The 12,448-nt window shown below is 37.2% G+C and overlaps 1 protein-coding gene across 1 annotated transcript; it reads right to left on the reverse strand.

The window, feature by feature from the left end:
• Positions 1–208: 208 nt before the first annotated feature.
• LOC131699129 (lysM and putative peptidoglycan-binding domain-containing protein 2-like) lies at positions 209–11,673 on the reverse strand. The gene is made up of 3 exons (XM_058995148.1): positions 11,161–11,673; positions 9,328–9,659; positions 209–1,477 (listed from the first exon to the last, which is right to left on the reverse strand). Exons 1-3 carry the CDS (start codon positions 11,404–11,406, stop codon positions 1,426–1,428), a joined length of 630 nt encoding a protein of 209 aa, XP_058851131.1. The 5' UTR covers positions 11,407–11,673; the 3' UTR covers positions 209–1,425.
• Positions 11,674–12,448: the final 775 nt, after the last annotated feature.

Raw genomic sequence — 12,448 nt, forward strand, 5'->3', positions numbered from 1 at the left:
TGAATTTGCCAATAGGTTTTTAGAAGTGTGATGTGAAAATAGGTGGCGCAGCAATATCAATCCACACCAGGGCCGGACTGCATTGCATTACTAGATCATAAATGAAAACAAACTAAAAAACAAAAAATAGAACAGAAGCACATCCTTAAGATTTAAAATCCCTGTTACTGAAAGCAGTTGGTAAGAAAAAGGTTCAGAAAAACACAAGTACATTTGTCACAGAATTGTTTAATGTATTCAAAACCATAAGTTACAATAAAAGCACAATAAAACACAATAAAAGCCATAATAGTTCAAACTTCACTCACCACACAACCAAAACATGGATGCTTCTAAACAGAATAATCCCTTTCGGAAAACATTCAGTAGCATCGAATAGGCAAACAAGAATAACACGCTTCCATGCACCCACAGCTTATTTACAGTCAGAGATTTCCATAATTTGCATTGGTGATACAAATGAATATATTTATAGGAATGCTACGTTTCAGAAAGGAATATATTTACTGCATTTATATGAGTATCGTAATAGTCTCCTGACATGCAGATATATTTTGCAAGTTTATTTGAACCTCAGCTGGTTTAAAAGGTGACACAGTTGACCAACTGTAGACTAATGAAATGGGTGTCTGTGTTTGTGTGGCATGTGGGTGCAATGACAGCCATGGGTGCCTGGAGCCTCAACACACTCTCACCATTATCACTATAATAGTAAGGACCTTGGATTTAAAACAATAATACAATCAAGAAGGCAAGGTCAGTTTCCACAGTACTGTTGAAGCAAAAATCGATACAACAATATCAATTAAAAATAAAGCTAATGTGGTGAAAATGTTTAATTATTGGGTGCCAATGCCTTTGGAAACAATATTTATCCATTAAGTCATTCACGCAAAAGCCATGTAATATCTAATGATCAGTGCCCACTCATTCCTATCTTTAAAGTAAATACACATAAAAATAAGTCTTTTTTTCCCTTGTTAAGTTAACTGAGATCTTGATTTGTTGAGACAGGCACTGTAACCACGCTGCTCTGAATAGCTTGGTTTCAGCACCAATATTAGCATGGTAAATGACTGATGTAAAATCTCTTACCCACACTCTGGTCCAGTGGTAATATTCACATGGGTTCTTGCTACCACAGTACTGTGGCTATAGACAGTTCCTTAAAACAAGGCAAAGAGTAACCGTTCCGTTTCAGTGCAAATAACACAAGTCAAAAGTACCTGTTTGATGGTTTGGTAAAAGCATAAGAAAAACAACAACAATAAAATAAAATAAAATAAAAATAAAAACAAACAAAAAAACTGCCAAAACAAAACAAAAACAAAAAAACAGTCCCTGCTCCTGAAAATGTCTCTGCCTCTCCAAAAACAAAGAAAGCTTTTACAGCTTTAGTCCCCGTCACGACTCCATTCAGCGGGTTCAGTGAGTATGGTATGAAGAGGTTGCATACTCATGGTCTTCCCCCTCCAGCCTGTAAAACAAATGGGATTATTTATTATAGGATGTACACGCAAAAAATACAAATACCCTATTATACAATTTATTTGCCAAGCAATCGAGGTAATAATGTTACATTTCATAGAGATCTTGGGTCAATTCATTTAGTCTAAGATGAAGTTCAGCTCATTAGAATAGGGCCCTCTTGCACCCAGGTGCAAGCACGTTTCTGTTTTTAAGCCCTTTATTGAAAAGGTAAGTGACTAATGCATTAAGAGATGTAGGTGTCCTGCCCTTAGGTCCTACAGTCAAGTACGTTGTTTTTAAAGCCAGGTGTTTAATGAGACTACTGTATTTTTTTTTTTTTAAGATGGCCATAAAACTTGCATACTTTTCTTTAAATTAACAATATCTAATAACCCCCAAAACATTTGCATCTATTTTTTCTATAACCATTTTTATTGGTACAGACACCCATATTGTGTGGATTCTTCCTAAACTTACATTTCCCTTCATAAATAATATAATCCTACTGTACTACAGCTTTCACCCTGGAGACTGATCCAGTTTCCTGTAAAAAGAATGCCTGCGTTTGGGAACTCTGTACAATATTTCTAAACCTTCTGTGGGTAAAGCTTGACTAAGCTGAGAGTTCACTGTGAACGCATTAGCAATGACAATCGCCAATGTAGAGGTGTTCATTTGTCATTTGTGTCATCGACATTGACCCACACTTTTACTAAGCACTTCAAGTTAATTGGAAACACTAGAAATTCTCAAATGAATTCCAGCTGAAAGCTACACATATGATACTTGTACATGGTTTCATAAACCATTATAGGCAAACACTCATTACAGAAGCTAATTTACACGTCTTGTCTTTTGCCTTTATCAGTCTTCTCCTGCAGTGTGAAGTCAATCTAATATACTATAATCAAAGAACGACAGAAGCAAATGTCAGTACAATGCATTCAGCTGACTACTGGGCTACAAACGACATTACAAATTAATATTTTGTAGTAATAGTTTGCTACTTTATTGTTGACAGTGAAGATGGAATCCTTTCTCTTTGTAAATAGATTTTAATTTAGGATAGTCTTCAGAAAACACCAGTGTGACTACATTGACCAAACACACACACACACACACACACACTTAGAGGTCCTTTAGTTATCATAACAGTCACTGTTTAGACAAACTGAACAGACCCCTTTCTGGTCCTAATCTAGGGAGATCTTAAGGGTGTTCTGGTAATTATATGGAACTAGTCACAAGGCAGGGAGTTTAGTGTACTATGTATTAATTAAGGACAAGTCTATATATAAAAGTATTGTTTAAAATGCAAAAATTACCTTGTTCGTATTCATTACTATAACAGAATTATATCATGCTAAGGAAACCAATGTTTTAATGACCTCTGAAATAAAAATAAAAAAATAAAAAAAAACATTTTCTGCTGTATAAAACTGTGTTTCTCTCCTTTGTCTTTGATGTAGTTTGATGGGGTACTGGGTTTATTTTACTCTTAATGGAGATTTCTTTAGTGAAATACAGTTTTCAGATGATTTAAAACAAAATAATATTCAAATATTTGCTGAATTTTTAAGGAACTTCTCTGTCCCAAAGCAGAGTGTGTGTAAATTATTCAGGCACATTTTAAAAATGTCGACAATCACATGGTTTTGAGAAGAATGCAATCTTCTGTTGCTTCTCAGTCTGTCATGAGACTATATGGTTTAGAAGTGCAGCAGGGAAGTATTCTTAACATCATGATGGGTCAGCAGATGCCCAGACTACTTGGATTAGAAATTTCCATATCAGCTGACAGCGAGAGAAATTTTAGATTAAAAAAAAGCATGAATATTTTGATTAAGATTTCATAAGCAGATAATTTTTTTCCTCTCTTCAGTACAAAAGTAAATGGACAACACTGCTCCACAGGGTGTGGAAGCAGACAATATGTCGTACTGGAAATGCAGCGCAAGAATGCTTTTCTGTGCCAGAAATCCAGATGGTTCGGGCTGTTTATTTGCTCTACAGAGCGTAAGAACTTAAATGTGTCAATTGATTCCTTTCCCATAACCAACGTCTTGGAAAGCACTGACAGCAACAAGGAAACATAAAAAGTTATCAGTGGTTTACACTGCTCTGTGACATGCTGGAACTAGTTTGAATGCACTTTTACAGTCTTTCAAAGCAGAGCAATCCCAAAAACAGCCCAAGAATGTATTTAACAATGCAATCCCATACATCAATGATGTCAACATACTACGCACTGCATGAATACACAAATCTGCCCCTACCATGGAAATATAACAGTACATACCCTCAGCCATGCACTTATACAGTACCATATAGCCCTGGATGAAATTGCATCACTGTTTCTAGAGTTGTCATAGTGACACCACCATACAAGGGTTAAAAAGTACCTGGATTTCTAAGAAACTGCATCATGGAAGTGGTATGTTGTGAGAGATTATCATCTTAGTAGTTCAATGCTGATGGATAAGGCACCCAGATAAAACTATGACAGCAGTTTATGCTCTGGATTGCCCTAATTTAGATGCATCCTCCTACAGGTTTCACCAATAAAAAGGAAATCTTATAGCAATAAAGAATGGCTGAAATACGCTTGGCTTTCCACTTTGTTTACTTTCAGCCTTGTCACCACTCTGTCACGCTTTGAACAAAACAGGTACAGTGTGCTCCTGCTCCTACCTGTAGTAAATCCGTCAGGAGGTTATACGTGTGAGCTGCAAGCTTAGCTGTAGCCCACGGAAGCAAAACCAAAATAAATCTGTACTGCAAAAGTCTGTGGGTATAAATTAATTAATACCCAGGACAACATTTTAGTTTTGTTTGGTTGACAAAATGTAGAAACACTAATCTGGAGCATTAACCCAAGATTAGAGATGCTATTTTTCCAGGTAGTATCCAGGGGATGGGATATCCTGTTTAGTACTGCCGCTGGGTGCCTAGCCTTGCAAATGTAGGATAGTTTATAAATAGCAGGATCATGAGGGAACAGTCTGCCCTGGATCATCCTCCCAGATGCCTGATAGATAGGGGGCCCACTGTAAAACAGAATGAAGCTCAAAGTCATTACATACTTTAAATCAGGTGGAAACTAATTGATTTTCTGGATTAGACACAGAATCATCCCGTTTTTGGTTTTAGAGATATTTAAGGCAAAATGTGATCCTTCGCTGGTCTGGTAATTTTGTAAGATTATCAATGACCATTTCAGCATGTTCAAAACACATATGTGCTACAGTATGCCACACTCACAGGGGAAATACACTACAGGGGTTAAAAGGCTCCCTGAGATATGTGGTTTCTTCCAAACTTTTATTTGATTCACTTTTTAGATCCTGGGGGTGACCTTCCATAAACCTATGCCTTCAGGAATGAGCAACTGTGCGTTAAAGCTATTTTCTGCAAGCAGTGAAGTGAGGAGAAGGCATTACGCAGAAAACAGCTATTCAAAGCAGAGTGAAACCGATCATGTTGGAATTGACAAATAACCTTGCCAATTGAAACAATCCATTAGTTACAAAAGGGTATGCATTTTGAATTACTGTGAACAGTGCTATCAGTCTATCAGAACAATACTGCACGCGGGAAAATCAACATGAATGTTCAGTATCACTTATGTTTCACCTAGCTGTGCTTCTTTAAGGGTTTCATTGACAGCACCTGTAATTAAATACAGTGCTACCTTAAGAAAATCTGTCTCACTGTGTGCTTAAAACAAGCTGGAATGCAATGCTTTTTGTTAGAAAAAGCTGCCCTCCCCCTCTCAGTGTAGATGATGATGGATACTGCTATTCCAGTAGAGTGGAAATATGCCTGCTGTGCATTAAAATGCAGCCTGTAGTGTATTTCAATTGAAATTGTTTCTCAAGATTCACGTTTTACCAGTATAACATGTGAGTGTTATTTTAAAACATGTGAGTGTTCTAAACTATGGAAGCTAAATACTGCACTGTGCCAAGGGATTCTACATAGCATAGTTTAAACACTTTCAGAGAATAAAACTATACAATCTACAACAGTGAAGACAGTTGACCAACAAGTCTGTCTATTTAACACTGCATTAAGAGTCGTGCAAACATATTGTTCCATAGTAATGCGCAAACTTTAAAGAAATACAAAGCAACATACAAATAACCAGCAACACTAAGTTTAATTTCATCAGCATGGGAATACCTACACAACATCAACTTCCATCACTGTACTATTGTCAGTAAAAAAATAAGGTTTCATGCTTAAGCAACACAGAATAAAAACCTTCCAAACAGGCTATTCATATTCAATGCAATCTGATTTGTGCACAATACTGCATTCATCACTCCCAGCTTCCACCTTGGTCTATAGAGAAAAAACTGAAGATGCAAATATTTGATCGTATCCCTGCATCACCACTTGATAACCAGATGCAGATCATACAGGTAATGCCTGCCATACAGCAGTTATCACATCCTACCATGGTTCACATTGGAAATACAGGAAAACCAAGGTGTCTCCACAATACTTCATAATCTGTCTATTGTAAACCAGGTTTATTTTCTTATAAACCCACATAGCTTACCTCTGTGCACTGATCACAGGGTAGAAAACAATTCTATAAAGCTGCCACTGAAATGTGTTTTCAGACCTAGGCATTAAAGCTGCTTGAAGCCACTCTCACTTGCGAGAAGGTCTAATGCAATTTCATAGGTTAGTTTTGCTGACAAAGAGGTTTCCCCCTGTACTGTATAATCTGAGCATGGCGCAGTGCTGATCCCACCAGCCAGCTGACAAGGAGAAACTGATTACCTTTCTGGGTACTTCAGTTCTCACCAGCTAAAATGTTCAAGGTCTGTCCAGCAGACCGATTGATGGATTAAGATAAGAGAACAACAATAATGAGAAAGAAGCACTGAGGGAGAAATGCTGTTTCTTAAAGAGTGTACATCATTGCATTCTCAAAGTATCACAATGCATTTAGACATGTGGTCACCTTTAACTGTGTTTTTAGATGTGATCTAAAAGTTAAGCATTTAGAATTGTGCCTAAATGTTTCAAATTATGTTTGCAAAACTGTATTGGCAAGTATAGATGCGATTTTACACCTAAAAATTATACAGTGTAAGGTTATTGATTTATCATTGGTTTATTCATTATACACATTGATGCTGTAGTCATTTATTTTAAACTATGTTGGAGTACTTCTGCTACTGCTTCCTGCAATAGTTACCTACATTCCAAAAAGTTTAAATGTTTAGGAAATTAAATAGAATCGAACAACAATACACGTGACTTTATTTAAACCACTTTCCTAACCACTTGTGCCTTGCAAGTTATTATTTCTTCATTTGTTTACACTGTTGGCAATAAAATACTGAATATTTGTGTTATTTTATTTTAAATGACAGAACTGTTACACTAACCAATGGGATTTTCTTCAGCACACAGTACAGAAATTGCTTTATACATTCAAAGCAATTACCAAGCTACTTATTTTCTTAATTACTTTACACCACTCCCACGTTTCCAAACTCTGGCTGCAAGACTGTATGAGACGACAGCACTTCTTAAAGTGACACTACACAGTCTCACACCACGGTAGTAAGGCTGCTACCACCAGACACGATGCGACTAGCGAAACTGCAGCGATGCAACTAAATGAATAGAACTTATACTTCTGAGAAGGATCTTCCACACGACAGGCGACGCGGGAGCGACACCAGGGCGACTCAAAATAAATAGGATTGAATCCTATTTTTTGAGATTTGTCGCGCGACAACTAGAGAATTGACCCATCAGAGAACAGCTTCAATGGACATGGTCCAGCAGGGTGAAGCAGGCTCCATAATGACGGAGACAAAAAATAACACTTGCCGTTGAAAAAATACCCAGAGCTTTATGACAAAGGTCATCGCAATTATAGTTTTCGAACGACCTAAAACGGTTTAATACTGATAGTACTGTTATTATGAACATGCAGCTGTGCCGCTAATGGCTTTTTAGACCGATATAATCGATTATTTTATTTATATATTTTTATATGAGTTTTCAACTCTTCAGTCTAATACTACTGCTGCTCTTCAGTTTTATTGTATTTATTTATTTATTGTGCGGTGGTATTAAAAAAAAAAAAAAAACTGGTTAGTGCTAATTGGTGTTGAAAAAGGTAGCGTGTAGACGACTCCTCCCCTTTCTTCCCTTCAGTCGCTTCAAAATGTAAAACCCGAACTTAAAATATGTGGAATATCATTTTCTCAAAAAACATTAAAATGACAAATATAGAAATAGAAATAAATAATACAAATAGGTTTATAATATACCCGCATCCACCGCAGCAAGCCGTTAGTCATTTCGAAAGTGAACGCTCTGAGAATCCAGCTCTGTAGCTGGAGTGATCAGAAATTAATCTCCTCTGAGTTCGAACGACACCACAGAGCACTCCCGGAGTTTCCGAACGGTCAGAGTGCGCTCTGACACTGAGACTGAGTTTACGAACGCACCCTCACTCAGCTTTAAATACATTAACTTCCACATATAAAGCTTCCTTGTTGAATTTTAACTTAAAAATGGAAAATTACAGTTTAGATATTTTGTGAGAATAGGGACACCAGTAGCAATGTTAAACCAAGAACAACGGAGGCGTATAAATAATTGGAAGCGAGAAAATAAAAATCCAAGATCTTATGCAAAAACTGAGAACACCGGTTTTTTTTTTTAAATACCGCAGCAATTTAGTTTAAATAAGGTTATGCAAACACAATTGTTGCATCTACCCTAATATTTTCAAACCCCCTTCTATGTCAGTAGTTGTCATTCCCTCTCTATATTGGTTTCTATTTGTGAACACCACATTGCCCATACAGATTGGCTGACTTAAATAAGTCAATGCACAGACAGGAAACAGGAAGATTACATTGACCTTAGGCAATGCTTGGGATGAAGCAGTGGGGTATATTGTAAGATTGAATTTAACACCAACCAACACCACAGCCAAGCCTTCATGTTTCTATATTGATTGTGGCCAAGGGTGTATTTTTGGAATTGTCAAGCAAGTTTTTTTTAGTTCAGGACAGTAATTTATTTGATGACTTCAAGACAGAGATAAATGACTATGTGTGGGTGGGGTGATCAGGCGCTATTCTTCATCTTCAGGTTACAAGAGCAACCTATTCATATCATGTCATCCTTTGGCCATTTCAATCACTGCAGTAAACCTGTCTGTTTGTAAGTTTATCACAGATCTTTACACTTCTGGATTTGATCTTTCTAACGTCTATACTAGGCTCTATGAACGTAGCTGTAACACATTAGAAATTTATATCAAGTCATATTTTTTTCTACCAAATAGATATTGATAGCCGTGAAATCGTCCACTTCTTGAACAGCAATCTCAAAGCGTTTCATGAATACTGTATTAATCCATAAACCAGGACAGAATTCTTTCACAGCTGTGTTTAACTCTCTGGGAATGCATATTCATGGAAACAAGGATGCAGTGTGCGTATGTCATACTTACTGAGATGTACATATAACTAGAGAACCACTTATCCATCTGAGATGAAATTTGGTTATGATATTTCTTTTCCAGCTATTGAAAATAGCAGCATCCAGGAAGAACCTATACTTAATGTGTCCGACTGTATACCATTCTTGCATTTTTCCATGTACATAAGTAAAATCATGGTGATCTGCTTTTCTATATACCAATAGCCCTAGTTTAGTATTTACAGCTGTGGTGAGGATGTAGTTACCAACATACGTTTTATGTTGGTAGAGTTATTTTTTACTCCTTACCATGTTTTTTTTTTCTTTTTTTTTTTTTTAAAAAAACAAAAATTAAACCCCATTTTCCCTGCACTTTGCCGTGCCTCTTACCTGATGTCCTCCTCTTTAAGTTTCCTAGCTGCCTGTTTGGAGAGTTGAATTTTCAAGTCCAGTCTCTGTAAGTAATCTTTGGCTGACAGCTCCTCTGGCTGAGTGGGCTGGCTGCCAGGTTCCTGAGGGCTGGGAGAAGGAGATGCGGTGGAAGAAGAAGGTGAGGAGTCATCCTCCACCACGGTCACGCTGGCCTCGCTGTCCGGTGATTCTAACGAGTTTAGTCCATTAAACGATATACATTTCTCTGAGATCACTGGAATATTTAGGCTTGTCTTCAGAAATATACAATCGTTGCTAAAGATTTTGTTTGCCCTCTTGATGTGTTCCATCTTAAAATAAATAAATAAATAAATAAATGAGTTCACTGTGAATGAACAGGTTAATTACTATCACACCGTAACATGATGCATTACAACTGATAAAAATGAATGCTGACTGCCTCCTACTGACCATAATGCACATTACCAGCACTGTTACCTAACACATCCTTGACATATAATAGGCAAAATAATTGGAGAATGTTACAGAACATTATACATTCCCCTATGTTGAAATGTAGTCAAATGACCTTCTTGACCTACATAAGCTGTGAGAGAGTTCAGTGCAACTATTAGGCAACAAGTCATGGGAAAGCAGTAGAATCTCAGTGACTTCACATGGGGCATGGCAGTATTGACCAACTTGTCCAATAAAACAAGTAGCCTGTATATAATGCTTCTCATCCAACTGTTGGCCTAATTAGCTTAAGTTTATTTTTTAGTAGTACTTGTACTGCACCATGTTGTAAGTATTTAGAACAATATATATATATATATATATATATATATATATATATATATATATATATATACACACACACACACACATATATATATATATATATATATTATATATATATATATATATATATATATATATATATATATATATATATATATATATATATATATACACATACACTCAGTATTGATTATTTTTACGCAATCTCAAACAAATCGCAAGTTTTACGCAATCTCTAAATCAATCTGCGTTTAACTGGAATTCCAGTTCATTTAATGCTACTGTTGATTTTCAAGTACTCTGTCTTTAATTTCCCCATTCCAAAATGCTCATATACAGTGAAATACAAAATATCTGTTTTGTCATTTTCAGAATGCGTGTGTGCGACCTTACAGAACTCAATGGAAACACGTTCACCCTTGATGTGCAACACTGTTGTCTCGCTCCTTCTCCCCTCTCCCTCCCTATGCATTCCGTACAGCCCTTCTATTTTTCATTTACTAAGTGTGCACGTTTTGTCAGATCTAATATGTGGAAACAGAGTTGCTGTTTTAAAATAGATAATGGGTTTTATTTATTAGCAAACTGCATGGTGTTATTAACTTGTGTCGTCATATTTTCACAGCCAACGTTGTTGCCACCGAAAGCTCAAAACGAGTACACAGAAGGTACTTCCTGGAATCCGGGTGGTCTAGGTTTCCCGGTGGACGCTTTATCAATTATTGTGGAGCATTTGTGTGGTTAACGGTGCTTGCTTTCCTCTGTTCCCCCCACGTCATTGGCAAACAAGTGCATTTGAAACGCAGTTAAAATGTTCCATTGCTAATATAAGCATCATATGAGTGCATTGGCTACATTGTAACTCCGTTCAAGCGCTCACAGTCGTTAAGAATGAAATGTGAGGGTCTTCCTGGCCTTAGGCTGCACAATTTCAGAAGAGAATGGTTTCGGTATTTGCGACTGCTTCCGTCAGAGGGAATCTCCTAGGTTTCTATCTTATACATTTATACATTCACATAAGACAGGCTTGCATTTTGTATAATTTCTTACCGTGACTCCGTATCTGAGAGCGATTCCCTGTAGTGTATCACTCGCACTGACCCGGTGCTCGATGTATTTCTCTGCTAGCGGTGCGGTTACACTGGCGGTGCTGCCGTACGAGCGGGTCTTGGTCAGGGCCAAGCTCTGGGACAGTTCGGCTTCAGACTCCGAACCGGAGCGGGACCTGGGGAAGACCGGTTGTCCGAACCGACCGTCTCCATCCCTTAGTGGTAGAACCGGGGAGAACTCCGCCATCTTCTTTTTAATAATGAAGCAGTGGGCTGTTCTTTAAGGTATGGCAGCACTGTAGTCCAGGGTTCAGGGTTTCGCCGGTAAATTCAAACTAGTAAATTAGCAAAAGGTGGACCGAACTGCGGGTTTGTTTAGCAGTAGGTCTTTTCGAATATCCGAACTATGTATCCCTGTAGTTTTCAAAGGCCTGGAATAAAACAACGCACACCAAATGTAACGAAGCTGTAGTAAGCAAAGAACGTGCCAGCAGTGTTGCAACATGATACTGCAGCTCTAATGAATGTGATTCTTTTTGACAAGGGAACAGTGGGCCAATTAGGTTAAACACATGATTAAAACCTTTAGAAATGTTCATACTGTTAACTATTTTAAAACAAAGGGTATTTAAAAACGTTCGAAAAATACGTGGGAAATGTACAACTGTCAGAAGCTGACTTAAGTTTGACAATAATAATACATACTAGTAACCTCTAACTAGCAGCAGTCAAAACGTTTCTACTGTACACAGTGTTGCAGTTAGTTTGACTTCCTGTGGTATAAAACAGTGACAGAAACGTAGTGGTTAGAATTGTTAGGAAAACTGAAGTGAAACCTGAGGCTACTAACATTAAAAAAGAAGCTTGGAACTTTGGAAGTTTAGTTTTTATTTTTTTTAACCCACAGTAGCATCTGCATGGTCCAACGATTTTTTAAAATGTCCTTAATGTTATACTGTAAGCCTGCAAGCCAGATGAAAGGGTGTCGTTAGGCATTTTGCATTGATGAGAAATTCATTTAATATGAGTAGCTGATTTTGCCACAGCTTAATTTAAAAAAAAAATACACTAGTATCCTGAAAAAGTAGATAATCATGAGCTACATCTTCAGCATGCATAGAGTGGCATACGTGCCCAGGAATCAGGTGTCAGTACTGTGAAAATAAGTATGTTGCTGTGACTGACATTTACATGTTGAATAACTTCTTGTAACAAATGCCTACAAACCAATTTTTATTCATACAGGTACTTGTGCTTACCAAGTTACCAAGTTCCATCATAATTGCATT

Source organism: Acipenser ruthenus, chromosome 21 (genome assembly GCF_902713425.1).
Source record: "Acipenser ruthenus chromosome 21, fAciRut3.2 maternal haplotype, whole genome shotgun sequence".
In the NCBI taxonomy this organism is placed as follows: Eukaryota; Metazoa; Chordata; class Actinopteri; order Acipenseriformes; family Acipenseridae; genus Acipenser; species Acipenser ruthenus.

What these genes read in the sequence shown, in the direction of transcription:
- LOC131699129 (XM_058995148.1), bottom strand. Translation starts at nt 11,406, where the DNA reads ATGGCGGAGTTCTCCCCGGTTCTACCACTAAGGGATGGAGACGGTCGG. An exon ending in CTCTCAGATACGGAGTCACG is followed by an intron (nt 9,660 to 11,160) that starts GTAAGAAATTAT and finishes ATTTATTTTAAG; the next exon opens with ATGGAACACATCAAGAGGGC. An exon ending in CTTAAAGAGGAGGACATCAG is followed by an intron (nt 1,478 to 9,327) that starts GTAAGAGGCACG and finishes TTTGTTTTACAG; the next exon opens with GCTGGAGGGGGAAGACCATG.